Source organism: Octopus sinensis, linkage group LG18, assembly GCF_006345805.1.
Source record: "Octopus sinensis linkage group LG18, ASM634580v1, whole genome shotgun sequence".
In the NCBI taxonomy this organism is placed as follows: domain Eukaryota; kingdom Metazoa; phylum Mollusca; class Cephalopoda; order Octopoda; family Octopodidae; genus Octopus; species Octopus sinensis.
This window is the reverse complement of record NC_043014.1, coordinates 34163580-34181079: the sequence shown is the minus strand read 5'-3', so window position 1 is coordinate 34181079 and position 17500 is coordinate 34163580. Positions and strand designations below refer to the sequence as shown.

The 17500-nt window shown below is 39.7% G+C and overlaps 1 protein-coding gene across 1 annotated transcript in view; it reads right to left on the bottom strand.

The window, feature by feature from the left end:
- LOC115221601 overlaps window positions 1–17500 on the bottom strand; it is a 98320-nt gene that overhangs the window by 13425 nt on the left and 67395 nt on the right. The window contains exons 3-4 of the mRNA XM_029791801.2: window positions 8728–8988; window positions 4509–4780 (exon numbers count right to left, since the gene is read on the bottom strand). Of these exons, the coding sequence (XP_029647661.1) occupies window positions 4509–4780; window positions 8728–8988 (533 nt within the window). The remainder of the gene's footprint in view (window positions 1–4508; window positions 4781–8727; window positions 8989–17500) is intronic.

Below are 17500 nucleotides of genomic sequence, written 5' to 3'. Positions count from 1 at the left end.
GTGCGCGTGCACAAGCAGGTGCTATTTTAAAGATAGCATTTTGACAGTTTTATGTATATATATACATAATAAATAATATATATATGTATATAATAAATAATATATAATATATATATATATATATTATTTATTATATTTATTATATATATATATAAATAATATATATATATATAAATAATATATATATATATAAATAATATATATATATAAATAATATATATATATATATATATATATATATATATATATATAAATGATATATATATATATATAAATAATATACATATATATATTCATGCGCATATATGGGTACAGGACGTCACTAGCAGTAAACAACATGAAATACGAAAACAAATGAGTACAATACGCAAACAACGAGAGAAAGAAATGGAAAACAGGACAAGTAACATAAAGAACGACCCTTCATCAGTTGTCGGCTGTCTATCGACTCCTTATTTCGAGCATTGAACGACAATATGAGTCTTTATGCTCCCATAAATACTAAAATAAAATTTTGGATTTATGGAGGGTCAAAGTTGAGAACAAAAACAGGACAGTGGAGACATACAAGGAAACCGAACGAAAACAAACATGGAGGGTTGTTAGACCAGAACGAGGGTAAAATAGCGAACGCTGGAGAAATATTTTCTTTGGTAAGAGAAAGGATGGGAGAGAGAGAGATAGGATACGTCCAGTCCTTAGGACAGTCCTGAAAGTAAAAAAAGATAAGCACGTGAGGAAAAGAAAGATGGACGATGGTTACGTGTGATCAACGAGAGAGAACTGGAGAAAGAGGGTAGAGAGAGACAGATAGATAGAAAACAGTGAAGGGGAGAAAAAAGGGAAGTAGAGATGGATGAGAGAGAAAACGATGGGGGAGAAAAACAGTATAGAGTAGAGTCGTATCAAAAAGATTTAAGTATATATATATGTAAGTGTGTGTGTGTGTGTTTAAGTGGAATTTTGGAAATGGAATGCAAGACATGTAAAGCATGCTTAAGATATATAAATGGTTGTAAAGTACAAATAAAATTAAAACACAAGGGAGAAGTGAAAAACAAGGTCAATTAACACTAAATATGCCACACTTCAATTATAAATAGAAAGAAAAGAACGAGGAAGCAAAAATTAAGCGTTCGATGAAAGTCTGTCTTCGGGTTCACTAGATAAGATTTTATTTTTAAAGAATTTTTACTTTTAGTTGCTGTAGTCAAGTCAGGTCTGTCGAAAATTTTGATAAAAACCCCAAACAAACAAAGAAGTTAACTGTTCTGAGTTGTTCTAGTGCTCCTTAATGGCAATTTTCATAGCTAAAATATGTTTAAAAAATGCTCAGAGAATGCTACTAACAGAAGTTGAGAATAATTTGTTTTATTCGTAACAAAAGACGAAATCTACAGATCTTATCGAACCAGTTTCATGAAGGTCGAGTTTATTTCCATCCGGTTTGAAACTGACTGTAGCAATTTTAAGTTTATGGAATTGCCATTATATAAGTTAACTTTATATTCAATACACTGAGTGTTGTTTTTGTGAGAGGACATTGATGATTAATACATTAATACACATATATATCAGCAATGTAACTACACATGTGCTGCCGGTGATTACCCCCACCTCTTTAGACTTTTCTGTTTTCCATTCCGACGAAGAGCTGGGCTCGAAACGTTAAAAACCCTCTTTGGAACCATGAGCGAAAAGTGAAAAAAGTATAATAAATGAAAAAAAAACCCAAAAAACCCCCCAAAAAGGAAAGGTCTGCTTTGTCTACAAATGATGCGAGTGTGTTTATGCAGCAAGTAACGCCAACAAATCGTAGCGGCGAGCCGGGAAATTTGAAATTTTCTGAAATTTTTCGAACCGGAATTAGTGCCGGATTACTGATTTTTCCGGATTACAGATTGCCTGATTAGTGGAAGTCTACTGTATATATGTGTACTTTGTGGTAGCGTACGTAGCAATGCATTAAAATATTTATGAATTTCCATCTAAAGGTTCTCGTTACTATTTTATTTATCCTACGCTATAGCGGCACCGGACTAATTAACTATGCCATGAAATTACCATGGAAGATGGGAATAATAAGCGTTAGCCGGAAAAAATAGCACAGGAGCTTTTCATGAGCTACTTAAAAACATTACCCATAAAGGAACTTAAAGAATATATATATATATATATATATAGTTAATCCAAACAAGAAAACACAAAAAAAAACACAGCAACGCGAGGACGTGGAAAAAATAAAGTATTATTGGACGCTCAGGAAAGAAGGGAAGAAGGAGGGTTTAACGTTTCGAGCGGAGCTCTTCGTCGGAAACATAGGAGAAGGAAAGATCCCGAGAAGGGAAGACAGAGGAAAAAAAATCGCTGGCGGTACTCACGAGGTCACATATTGAAAGACCGGAAGTTATATATATATATAACATTAGTAACTATAGTTGTTATTTAACCACAGGTCAGCGCCGATATAGCAGATCTGACGTTCTAACTGTGACCATTCCGTCTTTAATTCTGAAATTATTCTTCTTGTTTCTCGCCCTTTTCAAGCCTAGCCAGGCTCATGGCCCGGTTTCTGTGGTGTATGTGTTCCCCTCCAGCTGGACGGGACGCCAGTCCATCGCAGCATTACTCAAGAAACAGGAAGAGAGAGTGAGGGAAAGTTGGAGCGAAAGAGTACAATAGGGGTCGCCACCCCACCCCTGCCGGAGCCTCGTGGAGCTTTTAGGTGTTATCGCTCAATAAACACACACAACGCCCGGTCTGTGAATCGAAACCGCGATCCTCCGACCGCGAGTCCACTGGGCCATTGCGCCTCCACTTAATTCTGACATAGTGTAGTATAACTATATAATATAATGTATATAGTATACAAAGTTAGTATTAGTGGTTATATTTGTTGTCGCTTACCACCAGGTTAGCCACAGCCCCGATCTTTTGATCAAAAACGTTCCAGTTGTAACCATCCAATCCTTTTTTTTTTCCAGAAATCATGTAATAAGGATTCTATCATATAATGCATCATTATTACTTCTCTTTCAAGGTGGCGAGCTGGCAGAATCGTCAGCACGTCGGGCAAAATGCTTTGCGGCATTTCGTCCATCTATACGTTCTGAGTTCAAATTCTGCCGAAAAAATTTTGAGCGAAAACACCTAAAAGCTCCACGAGGCTCCGACAGGGGTTGGGTGGCGACCCCTATTGTACTCTTTCGCTTCAACTTTCCCTCACTCTCTCTTCCTGTTTCTTGAGTAACGCTGCGATGGACTGGCATCCCGTCCAGCTGGGGGGAACACATACGCCACATAAACCGGGAAACCGGGCCATGAGCCTGGCTCGGCTTGAAAAGGGCGAGAAAGAAGAAGAATTTCAGAATTAAAGACGGAATGGTCGCAGTTAGAACGTCAGATTTGCTACATCGGCGCTGACCTGTGGTTAAATACAACTATAGTTACTATGCCCCTGAACCACTTCCCATAGCAGTAGAGCAACGAAAGTCACCGAGGTTGACTTTGCCTTCCATCCCTTTCGGGGTGGATAAATTAAGAACCAGGGAAACACTTTGGTCGAATAATTGACTAGTCTCCTCCTCCCCTAAAATTTCAAGCCTTGTGTCTTTAGTAGAAAGGGTTATTACTTATCTTTCAGCAAAGTTTGATTTTTTAGAGAGTATCAAGTGCTGTTTCTAGCAAAACAAGAGACCACGTATAGGACGCCCTCGTAGGCTCGTTTGCTGTGATGTCAGTCATTTTTTGTAAAGAATGTGGACTGGCATAGTACACATAAATTATGTAAATGTAGTCTAATGTCATAATCGGTAGTGCAACGTACTAAATGACTTGTAGAATTTAGTTTCCGCCCTTTATTTTCTAAGTTCATACCTCAACAAGGTTGACGCTCCATCTCTTTGATGTTGAGAAGATAAATACCAGTTAAATACTAGTCGATCGTATACTCTTATTCTTTTACTTGTTTCAGTCATTTGACTGCGGCCATGCTGGAGCACCGCCTTTAGTCGATCAAATCGACCCCGGGACTTATTCTTTGTAAGCCCAGTACTTATTCTATCGGTCTCTTTTGCCGAACCGCTAAGTGACGGGTACGTAAACACACCAGCATCGGTTGTCAAGCAATGCTAGGGAGACAAACACAGACACACAACCCCCCCCATATATATATATATATATATATATACATAAATACGACAGGCTTCTTTCAGTTTCCGTCTACCAAATCCACTTACAAGGATTTGGTCGGCCCGGGGCTATAGTAGAAGACACTTGCCCAAGATGCCATGCAGTGGGACTGAACCCGGAACCATGTGGTTGGTTAGCAAGCTACTTACCACACAGCCACTCCTGCGCCTATATAAACGAATTCCTTCCCCAAATTTCACGCTATGTGCAATATGCCAGAAACAATTATTAGTAATAATATTAGAAGCAGTATTTTGTTTGTTTCACAACCGATGCAATAGTATTTAGAATAAAGTTAGAATGACCGGTGAAGTTACCTCTATAAAGTCCAGATTCCCATTTCGTTCCGTAGCCGTATCGACCGAGACTGACCAAAATTGCTGGATTTAAAAATGTGTTCTTAACCAAGTTGAAAGCATCGTTGATTCGATTGATGCCTGTTCGGTTAATCTCGTTTAAAATTTCTGATCGTATGTTTGTCCTTGTAGTTTCATGGGAGACGCCTTTCATCAGGTGCATATTAATCCATGTAGACATGTCGTGTGCATTGGAACAAATTCCATTGGCAGCTTTCGTAAGTTTGAAACCTCTGAAATCATACAGCAAAGAGCCAAATTATACATGCATGCAAGCACACGCACACGTACGCACGCACGCACACACACACACACACCACACACACACACACACACACCACACACACACACACACATTTATTTATTTATGGCATTTTAATTCGTACAAATCTACCCGGAAGGGTTCCATGAAATATTTTACGATTTTAGGGCAATAAGATCGTCTATAAAATATAGATGAAACGTAACTAAAAAAAAAACAAAAAACAACTATTATTCTGCCCGAAACACATAATGTAAACAACTTGTTAACAATTAACTTCCTGTAAGACACTACCACACGAAACTGCCTCAGTCAGTCAGTCCTGAAACGCACGATATCACAAGAATCATACTAACATTTTAACATTCATTTTGAAGAAAGAGAAGAAACTAATATAAGGGCGAAAACTCTAATACCGTCATTTGTCATTCACTTTTGCTCTGCAATAGAATCATTACAGAACTCGTCTTTTGGCTTAAAATATTTTTAAAACGATGTTAAGAGAATAGGTTAAAACTAAGAGAAGAATAGATCACTTAGCTTGTCTTATATAGCAGGAGCTAGGTAGTAGGGCTCGTGCATCTTTAAACTGAATGAGAAGAGAGGATGAGACAGTCGTCAAATGGGGATGGGTTTGAAAACTTAGAAGCTTGATTTAAGACATCTAAATGATAAATTAATATAGTAATAAATTTATAAATTATCACATTCACGAATAAACAGGACGTTGCATACGGGGTTTTAGGGTTTGTATACAAACGCCTAACTCTCAAGAACACATCATTCGTACAAAATTATAAGTATAATAATAATTAAATCTATTATAAGTTTCAAATTTAGTTAATGGAGTTTTTTCTATAAGAATAATAATTATTTTATTTATTTTAAAAACGAATATTGTTTAACTCTATTTGCTTATTTATTTAACTATTATCATTAACCTGAAGATTGACTATAATTTTAAATCGAATTTATTAATTTATTAATTGTAATTCGAATTTAATTGTAGCCATGAAACGTACGTAGTTCTTTTTACTTATTATATATTGATAATTTATTTCTATACTTTTTGAGATCTAGTTTTATAAAAATATATATTATTTGTTATTTATGTTTTGGTTTATATCTATCACTGTTTGAGTTGCATAATAGTGGTTTTATCTCTTAAAATTCTAAATCAATCGATCTAGAGCTATCTATTCCTCATTTTGCGGCTTTCTGCCGAGATGGTAAGTTAATTTCTTTACTCGTCGCCCGATTTCTGTTGTTCTTGTTGTATTTCCAGTGATTGGTGGTGTTTAGAGTATTTAATTTTTATAGTAATGCTGGCATCTCGTGCGTCCTATTATAAATTAATTATAAGATTTTGGATTTGCCATTTATCGGTCTTTGCTTGCTGGCCACTTATGTTATTGTTGTTATCATTTATTTTACGGATCTTTTCATTTTGACCGGCAGATTTTAAAAATAATTTCTTTGTAACTAAACACTTTTTAAACTTCGTATATTGGTAGAATGTGTCAAATAAAACATCTTTTTCTCTTGGCTTTCTTGGGAAAATTTTGTAGTTTGTAAGCTATTTGTTGTTAAATTTCTTGCATTTCGGCAATTTCAACCAATCAATGACGTCTATTGAGGTGAATACAATTTTTGCAGTGGGAATGAACCCGGAACCATGTGGTTGGTAAGCAAGCTAGTTACCACACAGCCACTCCTGCACAACACACACACACACACACACACACACACACACACACACATACATATATATATCTATCTATCTATATCTATCTCTCTCTCTCTCTCTCTCTCTCTCTATATATATATATAATATATATATATATCTATATATATATATCTATATGTATATATATAATATATATATATATATATTATATATATATATATTATATATATATATATAAAATAAATATAAGAGAGTGGTCAATATATTGCTCACTCTAGCACCAGTTAATCCAAAAGGTTTCAACCACGAAGATACATGTTTCCCATGAAAGCCAGTACGACTGTTAGCTCACACGGACAGGGCAAGTAAAAAATAACAAAAATACAACACGCCACGCTTCCGCAAAGTTTTCATTTACCAAATCCCACTGACAAGGTATTTCCCAGCACCACAGTGCACACTCTATTAGGTTAAATAAACAATTTTCAAACAATATTCTTTCCCTTTTCTTCTATGAGGAAAGGCTCCACCTAAAAGACATTAATCTCTATCCCAACACGCCAACACACACACACACACACACACACACCCATCACGCATACGCACATTACCAATACACATACACGTACATACATTCACAACCCCCATCACATACGCACTTTAGCACCACACACTATACATTATTTCAGCATAATCTTATACCATGAAACGCAACATGCGCGCGTGCAAACACACACACACGCACACACGCGCACACACACACACACACACACACACACACACACACACACACACCACACACAAACACACACACACATACATACACAAACACACACACACATACATAAACACACACACACACACATACACTCACACACACGCTCATATACACACACACACACACACACGCTCAGATATCATTCATCAACGTGCATTATACCAACAGGCACACACATACACACGTGTGTGTATGTATGTGTGTGTGTGTGTGAATTTATGTATGTAATACGTACGTATATGCATGTGTGTATATATGCACATATGTCGACTCACATACACACGTATACGCGCGCGCACATTTCATCCCCATCCCCCCTATTTCATCAACATCCCCCCTCCCCTACCCCGTCATCATCATATAAACACACGCATCTCTTCTTCCCATTCTGCTTCCATCTATGAAACGATTCGTTTCCTGTACTTGTAAAACTGACAACCTCGTTGGTGTCTAATATTTCAGAAGAGAACTAATGGGGGTCGGGGGTGGGATGACAGGGTGATGTGGTGACAGGGTACTAGGGTGAGAAGGGGGAAGGGGAGGTAAGGGATAGATAGATAGATAGATAGATTGATAGAGAGAAAGAGACAGGGAGATAGAGTGAGTGGTAGTATGGTGGGAGGAGATGACATGGCGGTGGGGTGGCAGAGCGTGTCTTCATATCTCACCTTAGTTGGCAATGCCTTTTTATTTTGGTAGCGTTTTCTCTTTTTGTTTTACTATCTTTTACTTGCTTCAGTCATTGGACTGCGGCCATGCTGGGGCACAGACTTGATGGGGTTAGTCGATGGTAGTATGGTAGGGGGAGATGACATGTCGATGGCGTGGTAGAGCATGTCTTTATAGCTCACCTTAGTTGGCAATGCCATTTGTTTTGGTGGCGTTTTCTCTTTTTGTTTTTTTTTAAATCTTTTACTTGCTTCAGTCATTGGACTGTGGCCATGCTGGGGCACAGACTTGTTGGGGTTAGTCGAACAAATCGAACCAAGTGCTTATCATTTTTTAAGTCTGGTACTTATTCTATCAGTCTCTCTTTTGCCGAACCAGTCAGTAAGTTACGGAAACGTAAACAAGCCAACACCGGTTGTCAAGCGGCGGTAGAGGACAAAAACACTCAGCGCGCGCGCACAGACACACAGACACACACACGATAAGCTTCTTTCAGTTTCTGTCTACCAAATCCACTAACAAGGCTTTGGTCGGTCCGAAGCTATAACAGAACAGAAGATACTTGCCTAATGTGCGATATAGCGGAAGTGAACCCGGAACTAGGTGGTTGGGAAGCATATTTCTTACCTCATAACCACGCCCGCACCTGTATCAGTAATTGCTACATCAATCGACTCTACCTTTCCCCTAATAAATTTCTTGCTTCCTGCTAATAAGGTATTAACCAGTGAAACCCAACCCCTACAAAAAGCAATGGGGCAACACAAAAATACAGACATCCTACCTCATTGCTTCAACCGGAACCGTATAACGTTCTCCTTTCTTATTCATAGTAGGCATTGCCAAATTTCGTCGCCCTGAATGGAGTGTGTGCAGAAAAGTAGTACCAGTCATACCTAGCGGTTCCAGGATATGCTCTTTGAGAAGTTTTTCGTAGGATTTTCCTCCGAGTATTTCAATAATTTTTTGAACAATTAAGAAAAGTGGGTTGCTTTTGTAGATCTTCTCCCGGAACTTGAATGTCTCTGGTGCATACATGAGGCGCCTGCAAAATTTACAAACGTGAAACGTTAGTTTAAGTGTATTAAAATGCATTTATATTTTATTTACATTTATATAATATAGACAATGAACAGGATGAAGAGTAGTCGTTTGTTTTCCGTTCGTCTTTTGTTTCTTGTACAGGGTTGGTATTAGACGCAGCAGTCCAAAGTAAGAAAGAGAAACAATAATAGAAGGACAAAATGGAATAGGCAAAAGAGGAGACACATGGGACAGAGAATCGCGGAAGAGGTCACAGATATGTGACGAAACAACTTTGGCAGATAAATAAAATGAAATAAAATAAAATATAATAGTAATAAAACTAAAGCGAAGGTCAAATAAATAGTGCGTGTGTTTAATTGGCAAAATACAATAATAATAATAAAAGAATTATAACAGAAAGTTCTGTTTATCGTAGTGACTTGGTTGGACAGTTCCTGTGGTTGTATGGAAATTGAGAGAGAGAGAGAGAGAGAGAGAGAGAGAGGAAAGAGAGAGAGAGAGAGGGGGAAGAGAGAGAGAGAGAAAGAGACGAGCGAGTGAATACACATATCAGCTGTCATAATATAGTCCTGTGCTTCTTCTTGTCTTGTCTTGAGACAGCATTCATTTGGGTAGGTTGAGCTGCCTTCATTCATCCTCAATGCTGCATCTCTCACAAACGCCGACCAGGCCTGGCGATTTGAGGCTAACGACCTCGTGATCTCCAACCACTCCTTATTCCAGCGGCGAACGCCGTAGACATGGGGGCCTAGGTTGGGTTCCAGATCAGCCTTGACTGTTATCAGCCAGGTTTTTCGTTGTCCACCACATCGCTTTCGCCGACCCTGAAGGGGAGCTGGGGCAATTGCTTTGTAGATGAATTCTCCTGGTTGATGACGGAGGGCATGGCCCAGCCAACACAGACATCTCGTTAGGATGACTTGTCGGAGGGAGGTGATTTTGCATTGGTGTCGCACCGAATTGTTGGAGACAAAGTGATGCCAAAGTCCTGTGCTCGGCCACTTCGTGTTGTAGGCCCTTCATATCTGGTGAATCAGGCCGTCTATACCAGCTGATAGTGAATAGTGGAGCGCCTGCGTTCTCACCTGTCTGTTAGTTGTCTGTTACTCTCTGATAATGACTACTTGCCCATCTGTCGTTCGCTTGTCTTTTACACTGTCTTCCTTTCTTTTTATTAAATGATTTAGCTTAACCAAAGCTCGACCGATTAGCAATCAACAACTTTCGATTCGTCAGTGTTTTTGCTGTCGCCAGTCAATGAATTTAACGCGTAATTGAGCGCTATTCATTAGCTTTTTTCACGACGTCCTCACTGAATTTGATGTGAAGCGGTGATTCGAAACCTAACCGTGAGGTAGCTGAAAAGACACCACGACTGAACCACAATAGTTTCACGTGATCGGAATATTAAGCAACCAATCAGCGTGAAGCCGTGGTATGATTTGATCTTCTGTCAGAGTTCAAGCTACACGACACATCTCACACTGTCTACAGACTTGCAGTTCATCTTGGAGACCAGCAAAGAGTTTACTTTCACAGAGGCAGCGCTCAGCAGGCTGCTCAGGCACAGAAGGACCGTGACACTACCCTCACTGCATGGTTCAAACCGAATGAGCATGATGATGATTCCGCTCCATTATGTGTTTAATGGGCACACTAGAACATGGACACCAAGGCAAAGGAATACTAATATCTGTAGAATGATTACAGTGAGTCCTAGAGACACAGAACAATTTCACTTGTGAATGTTACTGCTGCATGTTTCAGGCGCCGTGAGCTTCCAGTATTTGCGCACTGTAGGAGAAATCTTGTCAACATTTAAGGCAGCAAGCCTGAGATATGGTCTCTCAAATAATGGCACATTGGAACTTGCATTGCTAGAAGCTGCTGCCTGTCGGATACCCTTACAGTTACATGTTATGTTTTTTGTTGCTCTGTGCACGTATATGAACCCTGCAAATGCTCTTCACGTGTGGATCACTCACAAGGAATCCAGGATTGGAGATTTCTTGCACCAAGGTTTTAATGCAGAACACGCAGGAAACATGGCACTGCACTCAACTGATGCAATTTTGATAGAGAATGGTATTAATTGTTTAGCAGTTGGGTTGCCTGAACCTATTGGAGTACCGCAGCTTGACCATCATGAAGACATTGATCGCGCAGACATTGCAACACTTACTGATGAACAGGGACTGATTGCTAATGCCGTGTTTGAATCTGTAGATAAGAAGAGGAGAGGTGAAGTGCCCAACCACTCCTGTTTCTATGTAGATGCAGAAGGAGGTTGTGGTAAAACTTATATATTTAATACCATAAATACTTATCTGCGAAGGAACAGCTGCAACGTGTGCAGTGATGCTTGGACAGGCATTTCCACTCCACTACTGTCAGGTGGAAAGACTATCCATAGTTTGTTCAAGTTGCCTGTCCCATTATGAAGGCCAGCGTTTGTAATGTACCAGCCACTTCAGACCATGCAAATCATTTCCAAAACCTAGATTTGATCATCTTGAATGAGGCTTCTATGATTCCTTCATTTGCTAATGATAAAGCTTTGCGAGATATCACTGGCATTGCTGCTGTTTTTGGTGGTAAAGTTGTGCTCTTGTGGGGAGACTTTAGACAAGTCTTACCCATATTGCCAAAGGGAACTCGTGAGACAATTATTTAAATCTGTATTAAAAATTCTCCTCTATAGCTGAATTTCATCCAATACAGATTAAGCCAAAACATCAGGACAACAAGCATATCAAAGGGAATTTGCAGCATGGTTCTTGCATCTTGGCAATGGAACATATGCAATTCCATAAGATCCCAATCTTGCTATTGATGACATAGAAGTGGCTCAAATTTCATGCGTTGATGGCTCTCTGGTAGATGATATCTTCAACAATACATCTGAAGAAGAGAGAAGAAGCAGAGTAATTCTTTCGCCAAAGAACTCAGACTGCCTCTTGTTCAGTGAAGAAGTTTTGAGACATCGTCCCGGTGACTGCCGCACCTATTATAGTACAGATAAAGTTTTGACAGATGATTCTACTGAGGCTGAGCGCTAACCACTTGAATTTCTAAAACCTTTGACACCCTCAGGAATGCCCCCCTCATAAATTGAGTTTAAAACCCGGTTCAATAGTAATGTTTCTTCGTAACATTTCTATCCAGAATGGACTCTGCAATGGTACAAGAGTACCAATCGAGGCTTCCTGGATTAGCGGCTCACTAATTGGCAAACATGTCCTCATCCCCAGAATAAAGCTGGCTCCAAGTGACCCTAAAATGCCATTCATCCTCGAGAGAACCCAGTTTCTTGTCCGTTTGTCATATGCCATTACTATTAACAAGTCACAAGGGCAGACATTTGAGAAGGTGGGGTTGTTCTTACCCCAGCCAGTGTTCACTCACGGGTAGTTGTATGTGGCATTCTCTAGAGCTCGCAAACCCTCAGATGTAAGGGTTAAGGTGGTAGAGACAGACAGACAGACAAGGAAGGAGAAGAGGGCGAACTGTTACTAAGAACGTTGTCTGCAGAGAGGTACTGACTTGAAGGAGTGGAGTGTTTTCAGAAATTCTGGAGACCTTTGATTGCATTAGGTATGTGTCCTTGGTTTATATATATATACATATATATATATATATATATATATATATATATATATATATATATATATTATATATAATATATATATATATATATATTATATATATATAATCTGTCTGTCTGTCTCTTCTGTCTGTCTGTCTGTCTGTCTCTATCACCTTAACCTTACATCTGAGGGGTTTGCGAGCTCTAGAGAGATGCCACATACAACTACCCGTGAGTGAACACTGGCTGGGGTAAGAACAACCCCACCTTCTCAAATGTCTGCCCTTGTGACTTGTTAATATATATAATATATATGTATGTATATATATTTATATATATATATTTATATCTATCTATCTATCTATCTATCTATCTATCTATCTATCTATCTATCTATCTATCTATCTATCTATCTATCTATCTATATTAAATGAATATCTTTCAAAAGAGGAAACTATATGTGGCATATATTATATAGTTTTGTACATATATAGGTCTATTGTTTTCTGTATTCATATCGGAAGAAACTGGCATGGCTCTATGTTGGGAGGTGGGGAGTACCATGGACTGATTGGCACTGGCAATCTTTGCACACATGGTGGACACTCCCAAGTATCTCTATGTGTTGTTTATTTTCCCAGCCTATGAGTATTGTATGTTAAAAGAGGATAGAATTAATAGCTAAACTTTATATATTTGTAAATAGAACTGTATAAATAAATATACGCAGTTTTAGTATTTGTTGCCTAAGTATCTCATTCTATTATATATGTAAAGATTTCAATTACTCCTTTCTTCAATGTGTTATTTTTATATATACATATAAGTAGAAAAAGTTTATTATTTTACTCTTTTACTTGTTTCAGTCATTTGACTGTGGCCATGCTGGAGCACCGCCTTTAGTCGAGCAAATCGAACCCAGGACTTATTCTTTGTAAGCCTAGTACTTATTCTATCGGTCACTTTTGACGCAACCGCTAAGTAACGGGGACATAAACACACCAGCATCGGTTGTCAAGCAATGCTAGGGGACAAACACAGACACACAAACACACACACGCATATATAATATATATATATACATGGACATGCAGCCTACAAGAAACTCTCAGAATCTTTCCAGCTTGAACTTCAATAAGGCTAAACATAGAGGGGGCAAACAAGGACAGACAAAGGGATTGAGTCGATTACATCGACCCCAGTGCGTGACTGGTACTTAATTTATCGACCCCGAAAGGATGAAAGGCAAAGTCGACATCAGCGGAATTTGAACCCAGAACTTAACGGCAGACGAAATACCGCTAAGAATTTCGCCCGGCGTGCTAATAATTCTGCCAGCTCGCCGCCTTATTTACTTAACATTCTATTAATCGGTTCGTGGAAATTCCAAGGGTCCCGCTAGTATTCAATAAAATTGTTACCTATTTCTTTACTACCCACAAGGGGCTAAACACAGAGGAGACAAACAAGGACAGACACACGGATTAAGTCGATTACATCGACCCCAGTGCGTAACTGGTACTTATTTAATCGACCCCGAAAGGATGAAAGGCAAAGTCGACCTCGGCGTAATTTGAACTCAGAACGTAACGGCAGACGAAATACCGCTACGCATTTCGTCTGATGTGTTAACGTTTCTGCCAGCTCGCCGCCTTTTAATTTTTAAAATACCAAGTAGCTAAAATATAACCTCCCCACTCCGAAAACAAAACAAAACTCTTGACAAGCAAGAAACCAAATCAAACACTCATGCGACCCTAACCTCAGTATTTGACTGAGTGCAGGCATGGCTGGGCGATTAAGAAGTTCGCTTTGCAACTTTGTGGTTCCGTGTTCAAACTTGCTGCCGGGTACCTTCAGCAACTGGCCTTCTACCATAGCTTCGAGTCGATTAAATCCTTCTGGGTGGAATTCGGTTGCTAGACCCTCACTTTATTTCCATCCTTCCTGTTTTGGGAATGATAAGATTAATTTGTCATGCTTCTTGCTGTATTGTTTTTTCCTTTTGCTTTGCTTTTCGTGGATATCTCTAATCTATTTGGGTCAGGTGTTATCGGTAGTATCTATGTTACAAAACTGATAAAACATCTGTTTTCGCGTATACGTAACACTGGCCTATTACCGGCAATTTCTAGAATTGAACTCAGTACTATTAAGCCAATAAAACACATGGAGATGTTGCAATACGACAACTGAGTCGCTCAACCTCCTAGAAACACCCCCTGCCACACACACACACACATTCAGCTATAAACATATATAAATGACCCCCTTCGGTCAGACACTGACCATGGGTTTGCACCTAGAGAGTTACCCTCTGAGGCACAAGTCTGGGCAAGGTTGTTTTATGGAAGACCAGCAGTCGCCCATGCATACCGGCCTCTCCTCTCCACGTCACCGATGTTGTCCAAGGGAAAGGCAAGGGCCGATACAGCTTGGCACCTGTGACGTCGCAACTCATTTCTACAGCTGAGTGAACTGGAGCAACGTGAAATAAAGTGTCTTGCTCAAGAACACAACACGCAGCCCGGTCCGGGATTCGAGCTCACAACCTCCCGATCGTAAGCTCGACGCTCTAACCACTGAGCCACGCGCACCTATATATACACGACGGCTGCAATTCCATTTCGAGTAATGTCATCGCTTGATTATTCTTTTAAACAGGAGCAACACCGATATGGTATTTCAGTTCAACTAGGGACCTACACCCTCTTCCGTATCTAAGGTAACGATAGACGCCGCTAGCAGCATGTGTCTATAGAGTTTACCACCCACGCCGACACATGCTTTCATTCCATCATGGAATTTTTCATTGTTTTTTTGTCTTTTTTTGCTATTTCTGGCTACGGCCAATCAGTGAGCAACACACAATAGAGATATTAACAGTTAAGCAAACCCTGTATCTGAAGTTTTTTTAGTGAGGAAAACCCTTGCACAGGGCCAATCTCACTCTCTAAACTACACATACCTAGCTGCAGGTATTGTATTAGAATTTTCCTTTAGATGCCTAAACAAAGACTAGGGATCTTTCCAAGCTGTTGGATGGTCGTTGACTCTACTGAGTTCATCTGCCCTTTGACAGGTTTTGCTTTTGTCCTACTGAGTATCCAATAAAAACCACTCCTTGTCCAGCAGGGTTGGTAGTGTTGCAGGTTTAGTTGCTGATGGCCCGACTATGCAACAGATTGTCGATTGTATTAAGTTGTCACATGTACTAAGTTACATATTACCAGTAGCACTAAGAAAGCCACACACGCACACACACAGACACACACATACAAACACACGCGCTCGCATACATTAATATATTATTAATTTACAAGCTAAATTTTCATTTTGCATTTATAATAAGCTATTTATTGAAAAATTTGTCCTACATTTTATGAAATTGATCTGGTAACCCTGCTGTTGACTCAGTCGACTATAACGCACCGAAAATAGGAATTTATGACTGAATTGAAGTTAGAAAATTGTAGAGTACAAAATAATCTCCCCAGCTGAAGAAACATCACCATAATTTCAATTCTTAAATTTTTTTCACTAATCCCTTCACCCAGATTGTAAGAAATATGAAATGACTTCGGCTGAGGACCAAAAGAAGTGTTGTGCTGGCAGTTTGCTTCTAACTCTACAATGAATAATGGCCAACTGGATGGGAATTATCTGACAGTCTGGGTGATACACAGTTACTTTTGCAAATGAACGTATGACTAAATGGCCGAGAAATTGTCAACTCAATCGTGAGGTTTTGGGTTCAATCCTACTGTGCTGCATTTTAGACAAGTGTTTTCTACCACGGCTTAGGAGTCACCCAAGCCGTGTGTGTGAAATCGGGTTGTCGAAAACTGGGTAGAAGTCCCCTAGATGACTGTCTCTGTAATTGGAGGGTTCAGCCTTGTTACACACTGCGCCAGGATGATTCCACCCGAGGATTACATAAAAGATACAGCTTTTTTGTTTTTACGGAATATTCACCCACTTGAACTATAATAACTATAATGTACGATGGTTTCCCGTCTCAACTTGAGCCTGCAGGTCCCGACCATAAGCGCCTCGACGGGATAACCCTCTTCTCATTCGAAGGAGGCAGATCCCTAGTCTGGGACGCGACGTGCAGCGACACGTTGTCTGGTTCCAACCACGCGGTATCTGTCGCAAGCCCCAGTGTCGTCGCCCGTAACGCGGAGGAGAGAAAAATCAATAAGTGCAGGAGCCTGGCCGGCCGCTATCACTTTCTACCGGTTGTCGTCGAGATGTCAAGTGTTCTAGGGCGCCGTACTGTCAATTTCCTTCGCAAAATAGGAATAACGACGGTCCGTCGGAGAAATGAACCCGATGAGATGGGGTGGTTCCTGCAGCCAATGTTTCTGGCCATTTTCCGTGGCAACGCCATCATGGTCATTACCGCGGGGCGCGACCGAGCGCCCCTAGTTTTCTGGGATATGTGGCCCATGCTGCTTCTCCCCCATTTTTCCTCCATTTTCTCTTTTCTTTTTATTTCATCCTTTTAAAGAGTATATTCGATGGACTGTAATTCAAATTCAAAGGAGTAGCTTTGTAACACAGTGTCAGGCTAAGCCTATCTGACATTTATGTTAAAGGGTCAAGTGTATTTTTGTCGAGTACTCACATACATAGGATTATGATACCGCATTGTCTGTCCCTTTAATTCAAAGAACCAGCCTTTTCCCACATTGTGCCAAGGTATGAGCTTGCCTGGGAACAGCATTACATGTACACGTGTTACGGAAAACTCATCCGCTTGCTCTAAAATGCATGATGGATTATAGCTATAAATTCAAAGAGCCAGCCGCGTGAAAGTGTCACATTGAACCTGCTCGAATATTATATTAGGGATAGAAGGTTCTCTAGAATACTCAGCCACTTACTTTTTAATTCAATGAAGTAGTAATTTAGCTGATCG